This window comes from Gallinula chloropus, assembly GCF_964237585.1.
Source record: "Gallinula chloropus genome assembly, chromosome: 14".
Lineage (NCBI taxonomy): Eukaryota > Metazoa > Chordata > Aves > Gruiformes > Rallidae > Gallinula > Gallinula chloropus.
This window is the reverse complement of record NC_140099.1, coordinates 9961550-9985425: the sequence shown is the minus strand read 5'-3', so window position 1 is coordinate 9985425 and position 23876 is coordinate 9961550. Positions and strand designations below refer to the sequence as shown.

At 44.6% G+C, this 23876-nt stretch overlaps 1 protein-coding gene across 1 annotated transcript; it reads right to left on the bottom strand.

The window, feature by feature from the left end:
- Positions 1-4297: 4297 nt before the first annotated feature.
- On the bottom strand, positions 4298-13770 carry SLC25A29 (solute carrier family 25 member 29; the record flags this gene model as incomplete). Its single annotated transcript, XM_084270643.1, has 4 exons — positions 4298-6649; positions 7295-7378; positions 12029-12072; positions 13737-13770. The coding sequence occupies 4 exons, from the start codon at positions 13768-13770 to the stop codon at positions 5906-5908; spliced, it is 906 nt and encodes a 301-aa protein (XP_084126769.1). The 3' UTR covers positions 4298-5905.
- Between the last annotated feature and the right edge of the window lie 10106 nt (positions 13771-23876).

The following is a 23876-nucleotide window of genomic DNA, read 5'->3' as shown; positions in this document are numbered from 1 at the left end:
TAAGCCAAATACTGAATATGTTCTAACACCATGGCTTGTCAGCAGTAATACAGTTTTGAAGGCAGAAGGAGATCCTTTTCCGCTGCTAATTGCACAGTAAGTAAAAATCCATAGTTACAGAAATGGTGCAATTACTGAGGCTTCCAAATGTCTGCAGAAAGCTAATCCCTTCAGAGTGCTAGATAGAGAGGAGTGGCAGTGATGATAAAAGGTTGATAGTGTGGCTCCTCACTGCTTTGAAGAAATGGAGAAAAATTGTGTTTTCGTTGGGGCTGCTGGACAAAGCGGCTTTGGAAGTCTAATCCATCAGTTGGTAGATGTTCCTGGCTTTGGCTGACCTTGTTGTTCAGTAATGATGATGCTGGAATAATAAATCCTTAATCTGTACAGCACCTCAAGTCTGTTACAAGGGCTTGAGAAAATGAGAGAAGTAAATGTTTGTCAGCCTTAAGCTTTGGCTTCTTGGTAACACCACTGATGTGCCTGTATTGCTCAAAGCTGTGGAGAAATCGGAAGTCCTTCAGAAACGGGATTTCAAAGCCGAGGGTTGGGTGTAAATTTTGCAGGCTGGAATAAAACCAAGAGGTGGACTTGGATCTAGTGCAATTATTCATAGCTGTGTAAATGGGTGGTTGAGGAGTAGCACTTTGGGAAGAGTGAAAAGGTTTCTGTCAGCCTAATTTGGCAGTCTTAGGGCTGAAGAATGGGAGAGACTTGGTATTTGTTTCAATCATATGAGATGACCTAGTTTCAAGTTGCAAAAAGCTTAACCGTGAAGACGGCTTTACAGCAATGGCTGAATGCCACTGGATGGCTTCATTTTACAGGGTAAGTTAGTCAGCGGTCCCTTACTCTGTTCAACAGTATCCAGATTAAACAAGCTTAGGCAAGTTCATTTGTACTCTAAATCACCCTATATTATTGAGGCAATTTTGTTTAGGGGTTTGGTTTTTTTGTCAGTCCCTTCATTTCTCTGGAATTAGTCTGGAGAATATTGAATTTCCTTTTGGAGAAAGCACATCAGTCTAAGCAGTCTTTCCAAGTTCTGTCTCCCCCTGAGGCCACAGAAAACCAGCATTTTGCTGTAGGTGCATGTGCAATCACTTACAGCAACTGTTGTTCAGCCAAACCAGTTTCAGGTTTTTAAGTCTTGTGTCATTTTTTTCTAACAGAGAGGCTTTAAGACCAGGTGCTGGTTGGATACCAGTCACTGCTGCTACTTGTGTGTAGACATTAAGATCCCTCTTGTGAGCTGCTGCTCCAACCAGGTTCCTGTGTACCTTGGAAACTGTTCTGGAACAAGCCTGAAGTTCTGTAGAAATGCCATCCAGATGACCTCTGGATGGTTCTCTAGCCGCTACTTTAAGTGGTGGTGTAGCTGTGTGATTTCTGTCTAACCAGGCTGTCACTGGGTAGTGTCTCTGTCAGTGCTTTATTTCAGTCTGTGCAGATGCTTGAACGTAGTTTGCCAGGAGCTGGCAATGGATCACCAGTTTGCACAGCATGGCCAGCAGACAGAATAGCCACGTGTCAGGGTGTCCCTATGAGGTCAAGTGTCCTCTGGTGTTCAGTTGGCCTCAGCAGACTTTGAACATAAGTGTCACAAGGGTGCAGGTCAGTAAGAACTACAACTCTGGGCGCATTTCTGGGTGTCCCACGCATTTGTAAAAAGCATCGGCAAGGGAACAAATAATAAATTCTCATGTATTTTTAGTGGGTCCATACATCCAATATTGATGTAAGTTATCTTTCAGAAGATATGTGGAAATCTAATTGCATAGCGTTAATGAATGGGCTTTCAACTGTAAGTGGCTATTTGGTTAGCTGATAGACATGCAAAAAGACCAATGTTGCACTCCTGCAGTGGCTTCTGAAGCAGACTAAGCCCACCTGAGGCAGTTTGGGCTTCACTATTTGATTGTCCTTCAGCGTGGTGTTTATAAGGTGGTTTCAGAGACTGCAGGACACAGGTTGCATCAGGGGGTCCTGCACTGCTGCTCTTCAGGGGATCAAAAATCTCAAGTAATCTGGTTCTCTGGAGCAGGCCCACAGTACAGGTGCATTTCAGAAGGTTGTTTGTGAACAACTAGTATGTGTTTGAGATAAATCGTAGAGCAGGTAAAGACTGAGGCGTAAGATGGATTCCTTATTAAATAGTGGAATATCTATACTCAAAAAAACCTTGGTGACTGGATATATATTAATGTACTTCAGCTAAATCTCACTTTCTCTGGCTGTTTTTCTAGCAAAAAAGGGGTTTAATTGCACCTTCTGCTAATCGCAGGGTGTTAGGCACGCTTCTGGGCTTTGAGTTGTTCTTTAACTATCCACAGATTAAAAGTCTGGCTAACAACAGCTGTTAAAAACTGTTTTCCAGCATAATAGCAAATATGTTTAATTTTAGAGAACAAACACATCTCAACAAGGTCAACTATTTTTATACTTGCATCTTGGTAACTTTCCCAAAGTGCTACCTGTCCTGCACCTGCAGTGTACAGGCTTTCAGCCCTTGGATGCCTTGCTGCTTTTCCACGTGAATTGTAAGAAAACTATATGCACAGAAAAGCAGGGAAGAGAGGATTAAAAAAAGAAAATAAAAGTGAATGATGTCATCTAATGGTTTCAGGCATGATAAATTTCATCCCAAAAAGTTTACTTATAAGACCTTCTTTAAAACTTTTTCCTGCCTTTTTCCTCTTAACACTGCTTGAGCAGATTTGTGGCTGCAGCTTGTGACACTGGTACAATCCATCCAGTAACAGGGTGGGGTCATAAAAACAGAAGAGCCACCTCATAGTAAGTGAGTTTTCCTTCTTGGGGAGTTCTACTTTTGTATCCCCTTCAGGTGATGAATGGAGCATCTCATGACACCTGTGGGAAGGATGAGCCAGGGAGGGAGAATGCAGCTCTGTTTCACTCTGACAAATTGGCTGACACAGCAAAAATTTATGGGGGAGGAATTGAATCATGGTTACAAAGGCTGAGACTGTTGTGTAGCTTGGTATAATGGTTTGGAGTGGCACAGATTTCAAGCAAGTGATGGGGCCAGGTTGAAAGCTGTCTTTTACCCTGTGCTAAGGCTTCCTGAGTAACCTCCTGTGTCTGCTACTGTTTCTTTTCAGTTCCAGGTGGATGAATTCCTGCAGATAGTGTTTTAGAAATACTGAGGGTAAAACCTTGTGTCGCCCTTTGGCATTTAACAATGCTACTGTCTTCAGGGACACTGCTTTTCCAAGTACTCCTTTCTGTGCCACACTGGACACTGGTGCCCCTGCTGAGGGAAGGTATTTGAGAATCACAGAATCACAGGGGTTGGAAGGGATCTCGAGAGATCATCGGGTCCAACCCCCCTGCCAAAGCAGCTCCCCAGCTCATATTGCACAGATAGGTGTCCAGACAGGTCTTGAATATCTCCAGAGATGGAGACTCCACCACCTCTCTGGGCAGCCTATTCCAGTGCTCTGTCACCCTCACTGAGTAAAAGTTCTTCCACATGTTGGTGGGGAACTTCCTGTGCTCCAACTTGCAGCCATTGCCCCTTGTCCTGTCCCCACAGACCACTGAGAAGTGCCCCTGGCCACAGCTGTGAGGAGAAGTGGTGGCCTTTCCCCTTGCTCATCCAAGCAAAACGGTGCTTGAGAGGGTTTCCTTTGGTCAGGTGTTATCTACCCTTTAAGAAGACAAATCAGTGGAGGCAGCACCTGAAGTAACCTCTCATCCGCAAGGAGAGGCCTCTTGCGTAGGTCAGATCATGTATCATCCTGCTTTTATTGGACATATTGATGCTCTTGGTGAGATAGTTGTGCTGTCAAAACCAAACCAACCCCTTTCAAAAGGTTTTGCTGAACTTCAGCATCGTGGAGCCAAGAATTCTTCTGATGTGGGCAGGACCAGTGCTGGCCTGGCACTTGATTCTGGTGTGACTGCAGGGCCCCTACACTTGTCTTCTGTGCCTGTGCAGCCTCGGTGCTCAGCTGCAGTGCTTAAACCAAATAGGAAGGGTCCAGGCACACTGCCAGCTCCTTGGCTCTAACAGCAGGATTGTCCTCTTGGGAGTTGTAGTGTCTTCAAGTGAGGTACTCACTGAAAAGGTCAGTCTGAAGAAGCAAGCTGAGGCTGCTTCCCTTTGACCCAATGAAGTGGAATACTCTAAGCCAGAGCAAGGCTCTGCCCTTCTCATGCAGATGGGAATAATTTTCTTCAGCCAAAAGCCAGAAACCCCACCCTCTTGAAAGCTGGGTTTAGTACAAGGAAGAATCTGAGTAAAGCACAAGAAACTTTAAGGAATCAAAGTCAATTTTTTTTAAAAATTTATTCCCTCAGTTGTATATACAGTAATTACAGACTACTGTACAAAGGTGTGAATGGTCTTTGCTGTGAGTTGTTGTGCATGTGCAGCTTAGTAGACAGATTTAACATTCAATTTGAATCTCAGTGCAAGTAGGCACTAAAACATCCAACATACCTCCAAGGTATAAAAAGACATACCAGTTTTACAGGTTTCTCCAGCATATTTTGTTACAGTGCAAAATGCTACGAAATAAGGTTTCTTTAGAAAATTCATATAAGTTAAACACATATTGCACTTGTCCCAACCAAAAGTGTAACAAGCTGTACTTAGGGAACTAGTTTGATAGGGTTTAGAACATTTCTCACATACATGCACTCCTTCCTCCTGGCTATTTGTGCAAAATATGTGTAGTTCTTATTCCAAATCTTAAGTAACTGTTTATAGTGCTCTGATTAATGGAATTCCCTCAGACAGACTGCTACAAAAATAATTAAAAAAAAAAATCACAATGGCTTAAAGTAACAATTCTCCAAAACCATTTGGATCTTCTGTCCAATAGCACTGTAACCAAATACATAAAAATCAGTGTTGTTTAAGTTCATAATGCAAGCACACCGAACATCAACCACTTCAGATGCTTGCACCCTTCTCTTCTGGCAAGGTATGATACCTCCTGTTCTAAACATGTGCGTATCTCTACAGCACTTCAGGCTGCTAAGCTAACATTGCACCCACAAACGCTTTGTGCAATACCACAGGTAGGACTTCTGACTTCTGGACATCACTGCCTTCTGTGGGGCACGGTGGGAGACAGGGTGCAAAGTTGCATTAACTTCAGAGAACAAAGTCTACTTAGGGCTGAATCGGGTCAAATCAACCTATGCACCCATCGAAGGAGAAAGAGTTGAAGTCCCTAAATCCTTACAAGCTTGAGATTTAAAGGAACGAGTGTGTATGAGTGCAGATGCTAGCTTAACACTTAAGATATTTACTCAAAGCTGAAAGGTAAGGGAGTAGCTTAGGGGCAAATTTTTTAAAATATAATTTTTTTTTTAAAAAACCCGTATGAACAAGGTTGCTACTCCAACCACTGATGTATAAAAGCAGAGGAAAAATAAAATGGAGCTAGCTGAATACTAGTCCTTACCTTAAACAGTTCAGGGCTACCTGCAAAATACCTTCGACACTTAATTTCCTCCCCCTACTTCACCTTAGAGGACTTACTCCTGTTACATACAAAAATGAACATTTCTTTTCCAAAAATTTTCCTGCACTCAACTCAGTCATTCAGAACACGAGTGGAAGAAAACCTGATTTCTGGTACTACAACATCCTCCAGATGCTCTTCTGGAGCCACAACAGTAATGGCACAGTACTTTTTTCTAAAGGATAGTCCCCATCTTACTTGGATACTACTAGATACAGAGTCCTTACTTAATAAGGCAATATGCTGTTTATACAATAATGAGATGAAATCCTAATTTGACAGGTTTAGGAATTGTTTATACAGATAGCATACATTTACACCACTTGGGTGGCTCAAATGTCTACTTTTTTTTTTTAAAAAAAAAAAGCCAACCAGCTGAGTATTGGATCAGAAGAAAAAGATAAGGTTCACAGACTGGAAGGCTGCTGGATTACTGGACCTGGTTCACACTCACGAAGGTTGTCTTCTGACCTCATATACATGAGGAACACAGTGACAGTAGCGAAGGTAGCCGCGTTAACAGGAAAGGCGCGGAGAAGTGTGGAAGTAAGACCTCTTGTGAACACCCTCCAGCCTTCTTCATGGTAACTCTTTCTGACACAGTCTATAATGCCATTGTATTGTGTAATGCCTCCGACTCCATCTGCCTGGAGCCGGGATTTGATCACATCCACGGGATAGGTTGAGAGCCAGGACACGATTCCTGACATCCCTCCGGAAAACAGCAGTTTGGGAATCACATAACTGTCTTCAGCTTCACAGCCTAAATACCTGGTCATGCAGTCATAGGTCAGGAAGTAAAAGCCAAAGCTTGGAGTCTCCCTTATGAACGTAGAGACCATCCCCCTGTTGATGCCCCTCAGCCCTTCCTTGCGATAGATTTTGATCAAACAATCCAGGGAATTTTTGTAGTTCTTCATTTTTAGTTTGTATTCACCTGTTCCTTGAAGCTGCATTCTTGTCTTTGCCAACTCCATGGGGCAGCAGATGATGCACTGGATCGCCCCCGCTGCTGAGCCTGCAAGGAACTGGTTTAGAGGAGTGTCTTTTCCAAGAGCACGAAGTGTGTTTCCTTGCACACCGAACACAAGTGCGTTAATGAAGGTAAGTCCCATCATTGGTGACCCAATACCTTTATAGAGTCCAAAAGCCTAATGGAAGAAGGAAGGAAAAACCTTATTTAACAGCGGTGGTGATAACCTGAAACTGCACAGAACATGGCCTTTCCAGCTCTCCTTTGTGCCTAACTTTCTAACAGTGGCCAGAAGATCAGCACCATCTTGCTCTGTAACAGGAATTTCATCACTGACGAGGACACAAACGCTGAATGTTTTTAGCAGTAGAAATACAGAGTCGAACACTTGCTGAAAACAATCTTAGTCTACCCAGAGAAAAGTTTTCTGGCAAATTTTATGCTTTGTTTTTAAAGTATTTAAAGAACTAACATCACCCTTTTAGTTCTAGTCCTAAAGCTTCAGCAGAAATAAAACCTCACTGATTTCTTCACTCACTGCTCAGATTGCTTGAATTCTCAGAAAATTAGCCATTTGAACAACTCATTATCTTATTTTAAAAGTTAACATCAAAATATCAACTTCCAAATTAGTGATGATCTTCACAAAGATTCTGGCAAACTTCTGATTACACTGTCTGCCCTAGGTTCAGTCAGCTGCGATCAGACTATGCTTTTCTCCTGATCTTCAAAATTTGTAGGGTGTTTTTTAACAGCCTTCCTACCCTTCTGATACAAAACATATGAAGATACTAACTAGGCAAAGCATTAGTTTTGTACTTACAGATTCTTGCTTTATGATGGACTGAAAGCAATGGAAGGTCCCACGGTAGAGAGGTTTCTCTACATTTTGAACTTGTAGACGAACCTATAAGAAGTCGTACGAGATACTGATTTGCACGTCAAGAGCAGCTTGGTGAACAAGTGTCTTGTACATATATGGAGATTTGCTACAGCAATGTATATGCAAGAGCACAGGCTGGACACTGGAATGCCACGTGTGGCAAAATTAATTTAAAATATTCTGTGTTTTGAGTTTATTTTGGGGGTGAAAAACATGAAGGGAGTAGGATTATTAAGTTCTTGTGAATATTAGGAAAACAATATGTGGAAGTACAACAGGGAACATTTATCTGGAATTTCAGTTTCAGTTTTCCAGTACTGGCTACGACAAGAACTTTCTTTAGCTGCCAAGAATACTTCTGTTCACACTAAAGACTTGCCGTACAAACCCAACGGAATTTTATAAAACCTTATTTACAAGTCAAGCATGAAATAAAGGTAATTTTAAAAGGATGGAAACTTTCAACAACAACATCCAGAGTGTTTCTGGCTACCAGACTCGGGACCCTTCACTGAGATCTGTTGTTTTTCAGAGGGTAGCTGGGAAGACTCTTAAGATGTGTCTCACTTCACATAAGGAAAGAACAAAAAGCTGCTTGTTTAGTTTAGTTGTATGTTTTGTTTTGGGAGGAGGGGGTGATTTATTGGTTGTTTTTTTCACTTGCTAAAATACAAACACTTTGTGAGGGTGTGGCTGTTTCAAACCTTTAGTTTTAGTAAACTTTTCCAAAACTGAATTGGTATCTTCTGCTGGAGAGGTAGAAGTTGCTGTAACTGGTGGTATTAGGAGACAAGCCAATAGCCCAGATGTTTGGGGTGTTTTTTTAACATTTATTGGGAAAGTCCAATTCAGTTCTGCCTGCTAATTCATGCTCAGCACATTTCAAACAAAACAAAAAAGCCTCAGAGCTCCCTAGTTTGTGCAAAACCCTGAGCTGCAATAAACTCAATAAACTGGTTTCAGGGATTGGGGAAGTTACAAATCTGTCTCTGGTCTCCAGCATGAAGGGCTGCAACGTTCCTCAGAAAAGGAGGAAAAATCATCTAATGCTGCTGCTGCTGCTACTCCAAGGCAAAAAAACCCTTAAAGACTTATTACAAACAACAGAAAAAAGATTATCAAGTCTGGTGAGAGATCCTGGCTGTAAAATATTTTTATCCTCATTTGCCTAAAGTAATAAAAAAACCACCACCACAATGAAATACACACAAGATGATGTGGGTCTAGAAAAGGGGGGTGGTGGTGGGTAGTTTATCAAGACTTTATATTCAAGTTAGCTTTCCTTGAGGCAAAAAATTATTTACAGCTTCAGTATTTTTTATACTGCTGCAGTATGTCATTTTATCTTTTGTGAATCAAAACTTTAGTTTCCAGCATCTTTTTAGTATTCATGTTAGTGTATACTGGCCAGACTGGGAGGCAGGGCTCACCCCAGGTCTGATGAGATGGAACAGGGCTTTAAAACTTCTTAGGAGTTAAAAGCAGGCTCCTAGTAGGATTCAAAGAAAATACATCCTTTGTTACTCAAAGTGGTGCTTCGGGGGGCAGGCAGATTGTTAAAACCGCTCAAGAAGCAGGCCCACGAGCAGTCATAAATCTTACCATGCTGTCAGCACTGCACAAAACCGTTTGTAAGTTACTGCTATTGTTGGAAACCCTGCCTGGGAAGTCAGGGACTGCCACGTGTGTGGGCATTGGGAGAACTGCTGCTCGGAACCCTCCGACCAACTCTTCTATATGCTCGTCTTTAGCAGCTTAGAGTTAATCATATTCTGTACATGGGTTGAATTTCCTAGTGACATACAGCTACCACTGCTTTTGTCTAAATAATTTGTGAGATATTGACTAATTTAGCCTTGTTGTAGGATAAAATATTTGGAGAGCACTGATGCTCCAGGTCTAAGAATGTAAAGCAGCTCTTTTACCTGAGCCCAGTGATGGCCACATAGGGGTACCCAGGTTACCAAGCTGCCAGGTAAGACAATGAATGCATATGAAACTTGATTTCAGGAGCATTAATGCCATATTCAACAAGCTCTTTAGTGTGTACAACTTTGGGAAGGATGAATTGTGTTCTATTTTTTGCCCAACACTCTTGTTTCTTATTTGAAACCACTGTTACTAAGGGTTTAGGTCTGATAGTAACATCGTCATTTTCAGATCACTAAAGACTCAAAGGTCCTCAAAGCTAAGCAAAGCACCCAAACCACCACACCCCCAAGACATTTCTCACATTATTAGATGTTTAGACTAAGTGACTTTGACATGTTTGAGCAATGAAAGTGTCCTCCAAGGGTATATGGTGGATATCACCTTAACAACAGCGTGCCTGAGATTCGGTTTTAGAGCCACTGTGTGTGGAAGTGTGTGGAGCTAGAAATGCATACCAGAGAGAAGGTTCAGAATAAGACTTTACATTTAAAAAAAATAATTACATTTAAACCCCACTCCCTCCATGCTATAGCTGTAGAAGAGGGACACATCAGTTTAAAACTAAAAAGGGGAAAAAAAAAAAGCTTCATAAGTCTTTCAGATCTTTATTTGAACTAATACATTTGGGAATAAATTAAGACTGAGAGAAACAGAAGTGTTCACCTGGGCTATACTTACTAGGTAACTCTCCCGTGATGAGGCTTATCTGTCATCTACAACAAAGTAACACTTTTGCTGTTAATGAAGACAGCCCCTAGCTCAGAAAGTAAAGGCAGTTAAAAGCAAAAAAGCAATTTTATACATTACATCAACAAACCAGGGATAAGGAGTTTGCCAGTTCTGAGATCAGCTCAGTTGTAGCAGGTTTTGCAGAGTGACTTCACCAGCTTAATCTCTCCCTGTGTGTCCCACCATCCCCCTCCCCGCTTTGTGAAACATGATCACACTGGCCAAAAAAAGAGCTTAAAAGCCAAGACAGAAGTAAAATTCTGGCTTATCTAAGCAGCTTTCCCATTGTTACGTTAACAACTTACAGTCTAAGGTGACTACCAGATAGCCCTTTAAACGCTGCAGAACTATAAAGAGAGTAAATTCTTAACACATATACATACACAACAAGTTATACAATGGCTTTTTGTTTGGTTGGCTATTTGATTTGATTTGGGTTTTTTAAGACTGGTATTAGTTTTTCCACATACAGTGATGACTAATAACACAATAAAAAAAGTTAGATAAATGCTTATACCACCTTCTAACAGGCATGGAAATAGTATGGCACACTGGGCTTCATAAAACATTTAAAGCCATCCAGAAGCATCCCTTTTGCTCTATCATAAAGCAAGATGCTTTTTCTAAAGCCAACACATCTACTTTGCATTAATACATCTGCTAGAAGGAGCACAGAAGCCCACGCTTTGCAGACGTTTAAATATTTAGTTTCATGCACTAGAAGCTGTTCTACTTTAAAATGAAAAAAAAGAAATCCCACATGCTTAACTTAAGTCTGAGTGCAGAAAATGAGCAGTGTTACTGGCTTCAGGGAAACAATCCATCACCTTAAGTTAAGCATGTAAAACCTAACAGGATAGGGGTGAGAGAAAGAGACAGCTGGCCCTGTATCACCAGGAAAAAATAAAATGGATAATACCATTGCTGGAAATATATACAAAATCCAACCCAATTACTTAACTGTCAATTTTACTGTACTCTGAGAAACACACACACAGAGGTTTTACTATTTGAGCAGCTTGCATTTGACTGGCAAGGACTAATACCTGCTAGGTAGGAAACTCTGTATTGAATCAACCATGTGGCAGAACACAGAGCACGATGACAACCTTGGTAACACTATCAGTCCTTTGCATATCTAAATTCAGCAAGGCAGAGGTATTCCAAATATAGCTCTAGCAGGTGGCATACTGTCTGCTGCAGTCAAGTGATCCGATGTATTAATTTAGCGGGGGATACATTGGCATCCCTTCTTCTATTCTTTCAGTGTGAGACTTCAGATAAGGCTGCCAAAGGGTGACTCAAGTTGTCATCTCACTCTGAGAAAACAGGCTTGAACCCCTGGGAGCCTTGGCTGATTAATTCCAGGATTTGAAATCTCTGAACATGACTTGCTACCCTTAGTATGCATGATACATACAGCTAAGCAGCTATCAGAAAAGCAATTTTACCTTGGAAAGTTATACAAATACTTAATAATACTTTAAGAGAGGACCCTTCCTCCCAGACAAGCTTCATGCTGTGGGATTTTATCCACTTACACCCTTTGGCTAGTGTAGTGAATTAATACTGGAGGAGTAAGTAGCAGAGCTTGTGGGGAAACAAAACACGAATTTTCAACCTAGTAACAAAGTAGGTTTGAGTTGCAAACACAGGGAGAGGCAACTTTAGCAGTTAGTGGAGAACAGTTGCACAGAAGCAAGCTTAGAACAAAATTAAGTTAAATGTAAGATCCTGTTTTCAAATATGACATAGTTACTGCACTGATGTAGTTCAGGCCAACATTTGTCATGTTACTGGGTTGAATCATACATACAAGGATTTGTTTCACTTCTGAAGAGCCGGAGACTGCCAGTCTTTAAGCAGCGGTTGAGACAGCTCGCCCCAAGCTTTCCAGCACAGATTTATGATCCTACAGTGTCTGGGGATTTATTTCTTTTTTTCCTCCCCCACTCCTTGGAAAAACTTAAAAGTTTTCTACCTAGAAAGGAAGATATTTCATAATCAACCCACCTTAACAGTGTCAAAGGGGTGTCCTACCAGCACTCCAGCAGCACCTGAAACAAAGTAAATGACGTGGTTATGACTCAGTTTCCTTCCTAGCCCTGGGTAGCTCCAGTAGCCCAAGCACAGTCCCCAGCCTGAGGTGTAAGCATGCAGCGTTACTGGTAGGCCAGCTAGAGAGCATCCTATCAAGTCAGGAGGTAAGACATCTACAGTTCTGCCCTTCAGGCCAGAACTAGGTACCCTCATGCTCCCGTCATGCTTCTACGCCCCAGGCAGGGGAGGTCGAGGTGTGGGACTACGTGTGTCATGTCATACAACAGGATGTTCAGCAGTGATTCCTGGCCTCAGCCCAAGGCAAGTCTAGTGGGCAGAAGCTACACATTTCCTCAGATGCAAAATATTTCACAGACCTGCCACTCGGTGCAGACACAGGAAACCTGGAAGCTTCTCTAAAGCCTGAAAAACATTCCTGCTCTCTGCCCACAGCCCTTCCAGATGCGATGCTAACACCTGCACAAGGACCACGAGTTACCAAAACCCTTTATTCTAGCATCAAAGCACTGTTTAGAATCTACATGCAAGCCTATTAGTTAGGCTAATCTGAATACACGTGTCTTGCACTGCAAAACACAAGCACTGGCTGAAGCAAGGGATCCTCTAGCTCCCCACTGCTGTCACCAGAACCGGGAGTTCGATCCATTCATGACAGCCGACAGCAGGAGCACTTCAGCACACCTTCGCAGAGACACTCTCCCTTTCCTGGGGAAGATGTGTCAGAAATACACAGCCCTCGCTAGGATGGAGTAGCCCAGGTAGTTCAGAGCCGGCACAGCAAGATGCCCATGTCACGAAAATAGTGATGCGTGCTGGGTTCGGCATGAAAGCACCATCGGTACGACTGACCGCGCAGGATCCCTTGTAAAGGGGGGGGGTCACTGGGGTGAAGTCAGAAACAAGCTTAAAACAAACAAACGAAGCCAAGCCCCTTTGCCAGGCTGGCAAGGAGAGCCGCAAGCGCAAATAACTGAAAAGACGCGAGAGAAAGTCTCCTAAACACAATTTAACAGCTGCTAAAAATAGAAGAAGGATAGAAGGAGGCAGGCCCGAAGCAGATGCGCAGGGCAGAACAAGACGAGCACACGTCTCTCCCTCACGCTAAAGCTTTCGGCTATAAATATTTTCAGGTCAGAGGGGCTCCCGAGCCGGCTGCTGCCCGTTTGTTAACCCCAGGAGAGCTCCCGCCCCACCGGCCGCTGTTCCCAGCCCCTGCGGACAAGCCCCGGCGCTGCGGCATCGCCAGGGGAGGGACAGCCCGCACCCCCCCCCGCCACCAGAGGAAATCCCCAGACCTCCCTCCGCGCCGCACCGCGCTGCCCGCCGCCTCCCCCCGCCGCCACCCTGCCCGGGCTCGGCCCCACCTGCAGCGGGGCGGCCGCTCTCATCGCATCCCCCCCCTATCCCCCGCGCACAGAGCGAGTCTCCGCTCCCAAAATACGCGCGCCGCGCCCAGCTCGCCCCTTCTCCCCTTCCCCTTTTCCCGTTCCCCGTTTCGAAAAATTTTGTTTTCCCCCTTTTATTTTCCGTTTTCCCCCTTCCCCCATTTCCCTTCCCCCTTCCCATCCATTTTTCTCTTCGCCTATTTTCTCTCCCCCTTTTTTATATTTTAAATTTATTTTACTAATTTTATTATTTCTTTTTAAGCCTGGCTCCTTACCGCCGACGCATCCCGCGAGGAAATCCAGAGCCATGCTGGCACCCTCGGTCCCCGGCAGGGCCCAGCCCGTGCGCGATGCCGCTCCGCGCGATGCCGCTCCGCGCAATGCCGCCTCCTTCCTCGCCGCCCGCCCTTTCTACCTTCTGTCCCCCCCCTCCGCCGGAGAGGGGCCGGGCGGTGCTTCCGAAGGGGCGGGCTATGGGACAACTCCCCCCCAGCGCCCGCAGCCACTGGCGGCCGCGTCGGGGCGGCTCCGGGCAAAGGGCGGGACAGGGATGGGGCTACCGAGGATGCGGAGGGGGGGTTGCGGGGCCGCGGAAGGAGCTCTGGCACTGGGTGCCCCTTCTGCGGCTCCGCCTTCATCCCCCTTCTTCCTCCAACTGGAGGAATAACCAGAAGTAAAATAGAAGGCGATTTTGACGGCTGGGGAGTGAGGTGGCGGCTGGCGGGGGAGGGCGGGGCGGGCAGAGCATCCATCCTGCGCAGCATCAGTAGCCCCAGAGTCGTATTGAGTGGCTCAGGGAGACAGTCCGGGGCATTCCGCTTTGTGCGTGAAGCATCCCCGGGCGCTGGTGTTCCGGAAGGCTGTGGAGATGCTGTTGTGGGACCTTTGGAGTGCGTTGCCCCCTTTTAATAGGGATGAAATGCCTATGAAGACAGACTGAGACAGTGGAGGTTGATTAGCCTGGAGAAGGCTCCAGGGAGACCTTATTGTTACCTTTCAATATGTAATGGGAGCTGTAGTGATAGAACAGAGTAACTATTTGAACTAGAAAAGGGCAGATTTAGATTAGACATTAGAAAGAATTCTTGCCTGTGAGGGTGGTGAGGCACTAGCACAGGCTGCCCAGAGAAATTGTGGCTGCCCCCTCCCTGGCAGTGTTCAAGGCCAGATTGGATGGGGCTTTGGGCAACCTGGGCTAGTGGAGGGTGTGCCTGCTGAGCTGGATGGGCTTTGAGGTCCCTTCCAACCCAAACTAGTCTGTGATACGTGATTTGTTTTTTAGTGGCAAGACTGGGATTTCTAAAGATACCCCAGGTAGTTAGGTACCCCTCTGAAATCCAGGGGATACTTGGCACCTGGTATTCTTTGTCTGAGCTTCTTGATAGGAGCAGTGTTTGTTTTGGAAGTGTGTTGGATTGTTTAATTCCATGGCAGGGGGTTGGAGCTGCAACTATGGGCTGAGACCCTACCTTGGAAAGCCAAGGCCATGCATCACCAGCCTGCTGCCCATGGGGCTTGGCAGAGTGCTGGAGCTCAGTCTTACAGGTTGCTGCTGTGCTTCACCCTGCAGAAGAGGCCTCTCACCTCCCCGCAGGCTTTCCTCATTTTATATTAACTCTCCTATTAACACTATCTGGCTCAAGGTGCCCTGATGCCAGAGCCTTTAAATGGGAAACTTTAGCTGCTGACAGTTTCAAAAGGGAGCCCTGTTTAAGCTGCTTGTTTCTTCTGCAGGCACTGTGTGAGCAAGGGGAATACTGGTGGCCTACAACAGTAAGGAACCTATTGGAGCTTTCTTTAGGGTAACATGATCTCTTCAGGACCTGCAACGTCAGCTCCCAGAGAGTAAATTCCAGAAGCAGAATGGAAAAGTAGCCGGATTTTTTGTTTTGTTTTGTTTTCACTGCCTTCCATGGTACAACAGTGCTTTTCTAGGCGTGGCAGCTCAATGCAAAGCCACTAAAATCTGGCAGTGGAACAGTGTAGTAAAAATGAGGTCAACTGTTACTTCCTATGCTAAGGAAACACACAAAATGAACAAAGATATGGATTCTTCCAAGGAGATCTGAAACCACTATGGAACCTATCCCAGATCAGCAACTCTTGAACCATCATTACAATTAATAAACAGGAAAGATGGGAATACAAAACATTTAATGCATCCCTGACCTTCCTCGTGTTTTCTTCCCACCCAGCACTCAGTTGGGTTCCTTCTTGTCTCTAGACACTGGCAAACTAAATCGAGCACCCAGGTTTCTCCAGGATGCTATGAATTCCCTGATGCACATACCTGCCCTACCTAGGACAAGCAGTTGATAGGAGAGAGCAGGAAGACAGACTGGCCCTGCCCCTTGCCACAGCACTGCTATCCTTGGGAGCTGCCAGGTCCTGCTGTATCACATACCTCCCCATGGTGACCTGAGACCTTGCTAAACCCTTACATCTGCATCCAGTCCTTGCAATCTGAGAGGAAGACCTGACCAGTCCATTTTCCTTAAATGTTTTCTCGTGAAGAGGTGGAAGTGGCTTTCTGGGAGTCCTGTCCACTCCGGCATGTGCAAGGGGAACTGCAGCCACGCACACAGCTCTGCAAGGGAAATTCCACATGTTTTATGCACCTGCCCTGTAACATAAGCCTTGGAAGGCTCAGATTGGCCTAAACCATCCCTGGACAAATCATTTTTAATCTGTTATTCAAGTCCTCTGATCTCCCAGGGAACTGTCTCAGAGAAATCACTTTCTCCATCAGAAATGTTTGGCAATTTTAATGTTCATCCACAATGGACTGGGAAAAGAATTCATTTCTTCTCTCTTTGCAAGCACCTTTTAGGTTATCTGAAGACAGTTTCAAATCTTAGACTTTTCTGCTCTGAATTATACTGATTATTATATTTTGTTCTCTGATTCTTCTTACCCTCCCCTTTCTTCAGTTGGAGTTCCATGAACTGATCCCTAAGACTTTGCTGAGTAATGGGAGATTACTGTGGGTATTTACTGACAACACTCTTGTTCATGTTTCTGAATATAAGACCAGATATAGACAAGAGTCCTTACATATCACATCGCATCCACTGTTGACTTACAGGCAGCCCGTGCACATGATGTGCCCCAGACCCTTTCCAGTAAATCCGCTGTGTGCCACAATGCTCCCCATCCTCTACTTGCACTTTGTCCCTGCACAGCTGTTCCTCACTGTTCATGCCAAGTTTCCCTTTCCAGATTGTTTTTCCAGTTTGTCAAGATCACTTGAATTCTGATCTTGCTGTTGATGTTTTGCAGCCCCTCCCAGGTTGCAACAGCCTGTAAAGGCTCATCTTGCTCCTGCATGCTTGAGCTGTTCCTCCTAAGTTTTATTCTCTGCTACTGAATGTTTTATTCAGTGTTACTGAACCCCACGGCAACAGGCTTGTACTTCAAAAGGGGCGAAGGACACACTTCATAAATTAGCAGGGAGAAGATCAAGGGCTTGGTGTGAAGTGTGAGATGTCAAAGGCTGGCTCACTAAGGAGTGAGCATGGCTTTAGTGCCACTGGGGAGTTTCCCTTTTGTTCCTCTCTTCTTGCTTGGGGTGACACTGTATTTTGTTTTCTGTTTGAGTTACACTCCTGAGGCAGTGTTATGGGAATGTAGAGGAGTTTATTAGGCTTGTATGTGGGGAGGGACAGTGAGTCAATATAGGTGCTTGTATTTGTGTGGGGCTCCCATAGGAGCTTTGTGTTAAATGGAAGGAAGTAATTTAGTGCTCACAATTTGGCAGTGTTCCTTAGGACAGACATTTTACTTATTGATCCAGGGCCTCATGCATGCAGTACAGATACAGATACAGTCTTGGAGAGAACAGCTAGCCTGATACTCAGGGAAACTCAGATGTCATGGTTCTCTTTGCCACTCAGGCTGGTTTTCTAGATAGTTCAAAAGTCAAAAGCTACATCTGATCTTGCATCTGCTTTGTTGATGTGTGATGCCTCCGGCTCAGAGTGTGACTCAGATGTCTGTTGGGAGCCCTTGTGCCCTTCAGGCTCCATAGATTCGGCTCAGCTGTGACTGCTTTTCCTTTTATTCTGCTGAGGCGGATCCAAACACAACTTAGAACTGGCTGGGATGCATCCCCTCCAGAGCTGAACTGAGGAGCTGTGCTTTCACTGCTTTCTTCTTCTTTGGGAACATTTAGCTTCCCTGCTGGATGCTGAAATGTGGGCTCATCAAATCGAGAGAGCAGAAAAGAAAGAGCTGACAGCAGCTTGGGAAACGTGTAGGACCTACCAGCACACACACCAGCAGCACTGCCACATGTCTGAGAGGAAAGGTTAAAGTCATCATTTTAATGTCATCCTTCAAAGAGCTCCTTGCCTTTGTCCCAGCATCTTCTAGGTCTGAACCATGGCGGTTTAGGTGGAAGAGGCTTTGCAGGAGGGGTGAGATAGAGAAGGCTCCTCTTCACTCTCTTGGCAAGAAGTGATTCTGGCAGTCACCTGCTGCCCTTGGTGGCATCCAAGGAGGATCTGGTAGAAGGTGGGCCTGAACAAAAACCTGGGAAAGGGAGTGGAAGGAACAGAGTAAGGAGGAGAATAGAGAAGCAGCAGGGCAAGATTAACGCAGCAGGTAAATGATATATGAAGAAAAGGGCAAAACCAGGTGAAGTAGGGAAGGAACAGAAGTGTGGAGTTATGAGAAACCTGTAGGAATTCTGGCGGCAATGGAATGCAGTAAAATACACATTGTTGACTCAGGTGTTTTGAAATCTTTGTTTGCTTGGAATTTGGTATCAACAATTGGCCAAATCCCAGTAGACATGTCCACTAGAATGTGGAAAGTGGTGGATTTGGGGCAGGGGGGTGTCTTTCTTTTGCTCCCCAGAGTTTCACCAGGGCTTGGCCAGCTCTGGGATTACCTGGTAGGGGATTTTCCTTTCATATAGCTTTCTGCCTTCAGCCCTTTCCTTACCTTCCAAAGTAAGCATCAGTAGCATATTCAGTGCTCATCATGTCTCCCAGAAAAATTAATCAGTTTCTCTTTTTATTTTGAGCTGGGGTTGAATTTTGAGCTGCTTCCTCCTATCACCCACTTGAGCTCCCTGAACCACTCTTCAAAGCAGGTCTCTGTGATGTGAACCTAAGTAGCATTTCAACTGTGTGCATGCAGCCATATGAACATTGCATCTACACTAGCAAACTTCCAGGGACTGCAGTCCAGCACAACTAGGCTTGAAGATCAGCTAGTGCTTCACGGAAGAGCTGACCATCTAAAGTAGCACCAAATAAATCCAAATGGTGAAATGAGAGAAAGATTGGGGCACAATAAGTTCATAAGAAAAGCTCTGTGGAAACACAGTGGTCTGAAAAAGATTCTTCTCCAGGTGAATTTACTGATGACCTTTGTGTGTATGTAAATCAGTTTTCTTTATTTTTTCCTAAACACTGTTGTTTTCATTGGCCTACCTGTTGTACTCATTGTCCCACTCAATGGTGTTATTGAGTCAGGTCATTGGGATATGACAGGTTCTCAGGATGCAGCTGTCTTTGAAGACAGAGCAGCTGAAGGCATAATTCATAGTGGACTAGATGTCTTTGTTATCCATTAACTTTATGACCTGGAGTGCCTTTAGGGTATTCTCTGACGTTATTATCCCACTGGCTTCAAAGGTACTGTATATCAAATGTTGAAACATCCCAGGCTGATAAAATCCCTTGATAAGACTGCTGTTTCAAAGCATGAGATGTAACTGATGCATGTCTAGAAGAGTCAAGTTTTGCTGGAGCAGAGTTGGTTTTCTTAAAGATCTGATGATGGGCAGAGGCTTTGTGATGTGTCCTGGTTTGGATCCCTCAGTGTCGGGGATCCACACATTGAGCTTCTCAAACACCAACACATCTAAGTCCTTCTCTTCAGGGCTGCTCCCAATGCCTTCCCCACCCAACCTGTAGTTGCTCCGACCCATGTGCAGGACCTTGCACTCGGCTTTGTTGAGCTTCATGCAATTTGCACATGGGCCCAAGTCTCAAGCCTGTCAGGGTCCCTCTGGAGACCATCTCTTCCCTCTGCATATTACTGTCACTCAACAAATACACTTCTGACTGGTGACAGTGAGCAAGAACTGTTGGGAAATCATTCTGAAAAGGAGGATAAAACCTCAGTAGTTGGCATCTTTATAGCATTTTTCCCAGTCTGTATTTGTAGACAATATAACCTAAGCCTCAGGGTGTTTCTGTGCAGTCAAATAAGCAGTTATTCCCATTTCACAGATAAGGAAATTGATAAAACTGGTTTGTACCCTGGGAACAGAGGGAAGAGCTAGGAGAATTTCCTCTGACTCCCTCTTGTCTTTGTTTTTAAGCCACTCTGCGCTTACAGGAACATTTCTGTGAGGGAAATGATTTTTCACTGCCAGCAGCTATACAAATATACTTTCAACACCATGTACTTGAAATCCTCTGGCACAGTTTATACCCACATGCAAAGTCAGTGACTGGGAGACCAGGTTTCCAGCTGAATCTAAATGCTAAGTTATTCAACAGTGTAAACACACAGTATGATGCATTGGTCTGTAATGAATGAGAAGAAATAGTCAAAAAAAGCAGGAGTGTGTTGTGAGGCAGTGCCACTAAAGGTTTACATGCAGAAATATTTTTAATATCTTGGCTTGCCTCCAAGGCAGCTTCCTGCTGGGTTATATGTGGGCTTCCAGCAGTCATGTGGAGTATGCTTGTCGTTGCATTAGTCATACAGAAAAGGTACCCATTTCTTAGAAACTGAAAGAACAGCCTTAGCAGCATGACTAATGTACCTTTGCAGAAGCTTCCCTAGTCTCCTGCAAGATGGGCACTCGTACAGCTCCCAAACCATTGCCAGGGGAAAGACAGGAGTGATAAGTGAGGCTGCGAACTTTGTATGATACTCAGCACTGTCAGTACTGGTGTCTGGGTGTTCTTTGCTAATGATGGAGGTGCTACTGAAAAAGACACAGAAACTTCTGGTAATACTAATATTGGAGGCACAGAACTGAATGTCTGTTGATGAAATGGGTCTGTATTTCTCCCAGGACTGTGTACACTGCTTACAAAGATTTATGGTGGAGACGCCTGAATTAATGTCAGTCAAACTAGCACGGGTATCAGTAGTTCTTTGCACACCAACAATATGGGGACCTTCTCTGGCATGAAACTTGCTTTATAGCAGGATTTTTGTGGGAGATGCTTTGGTTTTGCTTAAATGCATTGCTTCATTCAATGTACTTTCACTTGTTTTCCACTTCTGCAAGATAAAAAGTCTTAAATTCTTTAGTACGTATCCCTTCTCAACATAAGCTCATAATAATGCTGGTATTTAGAAAAAGTTCTCTTTTCTGGTACCAAGTTTGCCAGTTAAGTGTATTTATAACAGTCTTTACCACGTGATTTTAGCAGCTGATATCAAAGTCCTAAATAATAATGCTTTATAGTTCTAGAGTTGAGAATTCTTCCAAATTTCCAAGGGAGTCTGAGGTTGTTAACATCAAAACAGGTAGTTCCAAAGGGAATAAAGATTGTTGGCTAGTCAAAATGATGTAGCATCTCATACATCTTTCCCCAGTGTACAGCAGAGATCTGAGGGAGACAGAGTTTGAGAATACTGGAGAAAAAGATACAGAGCCACAGAGCACTGGTACTGCAACAGCATCACGAGTGGCATTGGGACTTGTCACTGTTCCTACCACAGCAGCTGTGGTTGATTGCCTAACGCCTGAACACCCCTGCTGAAAAAGTTGAGTGTTGCACATTAATAGCATTGTGACAAATGAGCACATTATTGTTGGTGGGGAAGAGGAGGTGGGGGGAGGTGAGCACCTCCCTCTGCTCCCGGCTCTCTGAGCCTGCTGCCGGGTCACTGACTACAGCTTCTGTTCATTAAGGTGCAGAGAATGTGCAAGAGGTTGGAAAGAGGTTCAAAGTGTAGTTAGAACGTTAACAGCAGTCTTGACATCCATCACAGCCAGAGGTCCTCTCGAAGTGCTGGCACTGTCAGCTGGCATAAAATCCTTTTCTGGAGCAGCCTGAGGTGATGTGCTGTCACTTTATCACAAAGATTAGAGGTCTGGGGGAAAAAGTTATACAACACTTAAAAAGAACCAGAGAGCGGTGCCATTTTTAGCATACATATTTTCACATGGGTGTAGAGTGTATGCTAATGTATAGAGTGGGTGCTAATGTTGTTACTTCCAACTTTTCCCATGATTTACTCCTGAACAGAGACTTGAGTAGTGCCTGACTCCAGAATAGTGCAGTGACTCCATGGCAGTGGGTGTAGAGCACATTGGTTGTGCTGATGAGAAGATGAGATCACCTGTTGCTTTGCTTTACAGGACAAGGAGGAATGGGCTCAAGCTGTGCCAGGGCAGGTTTTACATTAGACATTAGGAAAAAAACACTTCACCAAAACGGTTATCATGCATTGGAACAGGCTGCCCAGGGAGGTGTTTGAGTCACAGACCCTGGATGTATTTAAAAGATGGGTAGATGAGGTGCTTAGGGATATGGTTTAGTAGAGGACAGGTATGGATGGACTCTATGATCTCAACGGTGTTTTCCAACCTAGTGATTCTGTGATTGAATGACTTGCCCCAGGCCAGAGCCAAAATCTGTGTCACTTCTTACATTACTGTAATCATCTTTAACCCCCCTGGGAAATGTATTTTCCCTTCCCTTGGAAATGCTTTCTGACCTTATATCACATTCCAACCTTGTATCAGCTTTCCAGAGGTGAAAGCAGTGACCACTTACAGCTGGCTAAAAGCATTACAGTGCCCAGTGCTCCGAGTGGTTTCCCTACAGGTTTTGTTTGCTTTGCTATGAAATTCCTGCTGTGAATATTTGAGTCCTTGGAATTATTGGTTTTTCATTAGTACCTGAGATAAAGGACAATGATATGCTTTGATTAGAAAAGCCGTAAGACAGCTGGAGCCAGGAGGTTCCACCCCCCTCTCCACCCACCACCACGCGAGCCAAGCGCCAGGCTCTGCCAGCTCAGCTTTGCTAGTGTCACTCCTTCCTGTTCCGCAATGTCCAAACAGCCTGGTGACGTAGAGGTGTGATGATGCTGTTTGAACAGCCCTTCCAGTCAAGGATTTTTTCTTAAATATACTGGACAGGAATGAATGTTTATGCATGTGAGTGTGGTGTTGTGTAGTGCAAGGAGAATAGAAAATGCCACCTGTTATGGCAGGAAATGAGGCAGGAACTTTTGTCTCAGCAAATCTGGCTTGACGAGCTAACAAGTGGTTGCAGGGGAGAAAGGACAGGCTTCTCTTCCACTTTGCAGGATGGATGGAGTTAGGAATGTCCTGGAGTGAGCTGTGGAAGGACAGGGGGGAAAGGGATGCTCCTGCTTTTATGTCTAACCTAAATGATGTCACTTAACATTGATTACCTCCCTAAAGCCTCTCTCTGCCTTTCCTTTTGCTCCATATACTTGTACTAGTCCTCTAAGCCCGCTGCTGCTTTAGCCAGGAAGCAGTTCTCTCTGCCTGGGTGGGCAGACAGCTGCTGCCTCCTGTGAAGTGAATGGAGGGTTTCATCCGTCACACACTGTGCAAAATTAAGGTCTTCCTCACTTTTCTGTCACTTGGCTTCATAATTTCCCGCAGACTGCTTCATATGTCAGGCCTGTCTTATCATCTGAGAGCACCTTCCACGCTCTGCTTTCTCAAAATCCCTTTGAAACTCACCCTTTTTGATCAAAGAGCTCTTGAACAATTTGCTACTGGAGGAAAGGGCTTGTGAGTTGTTTCTAGCAGAGTACTATTCTTGTGGAGGCTCAAAGAGTACGTTTCGTGTGGCAGATTTCCTCGGGCGTGTTTTCAGAAGACCATCTAGGTTGAGACAAGGCACTTTGCTCGTCCCTGCATGGATGTGGACTGTGGCATTTCTTTGCGGACTGGACACCGTGGCATTTCTTTGGGCTGGATATTCTGGGTTGTCTCTGTTGGCCTGTGGCATTGTGGGGCTGGATTCTGGTTAAGTGTTTCTAATGAGGCTGGTATGGAAGAACTGGTATATCTCTGAAACCTGGTGAAGAAGGGATGAATGATGAAGCTCCTTCATCAAGATGTAAAGGACAATGTCTCCTTAAGAACTCTATGTCTCCCTGGTTAGGGAGGCTGAATCGCTGCCCTGAGGAGCACTCTTTTTAGTGGGGAGCTGTTCTGTACTGTTTGGGCTGTGCCTGCAAGTAACAGCAAATGCAGTAACACAGGGTTCATTTCTTAGATGGGGTTTCCTTCACACTGGATTACATCTTCCTCCATACTTGTTTGTGTGTGAACACATCGACACTTGCGTGGGGCTGGGCTGAGTCATGCACAGCTGACAAGCACGGCAGTGGATGCTATTTGCCTCTAAGTCCTGGCCAGACACTGGTAGAGAAGGGATGGACATGACAGT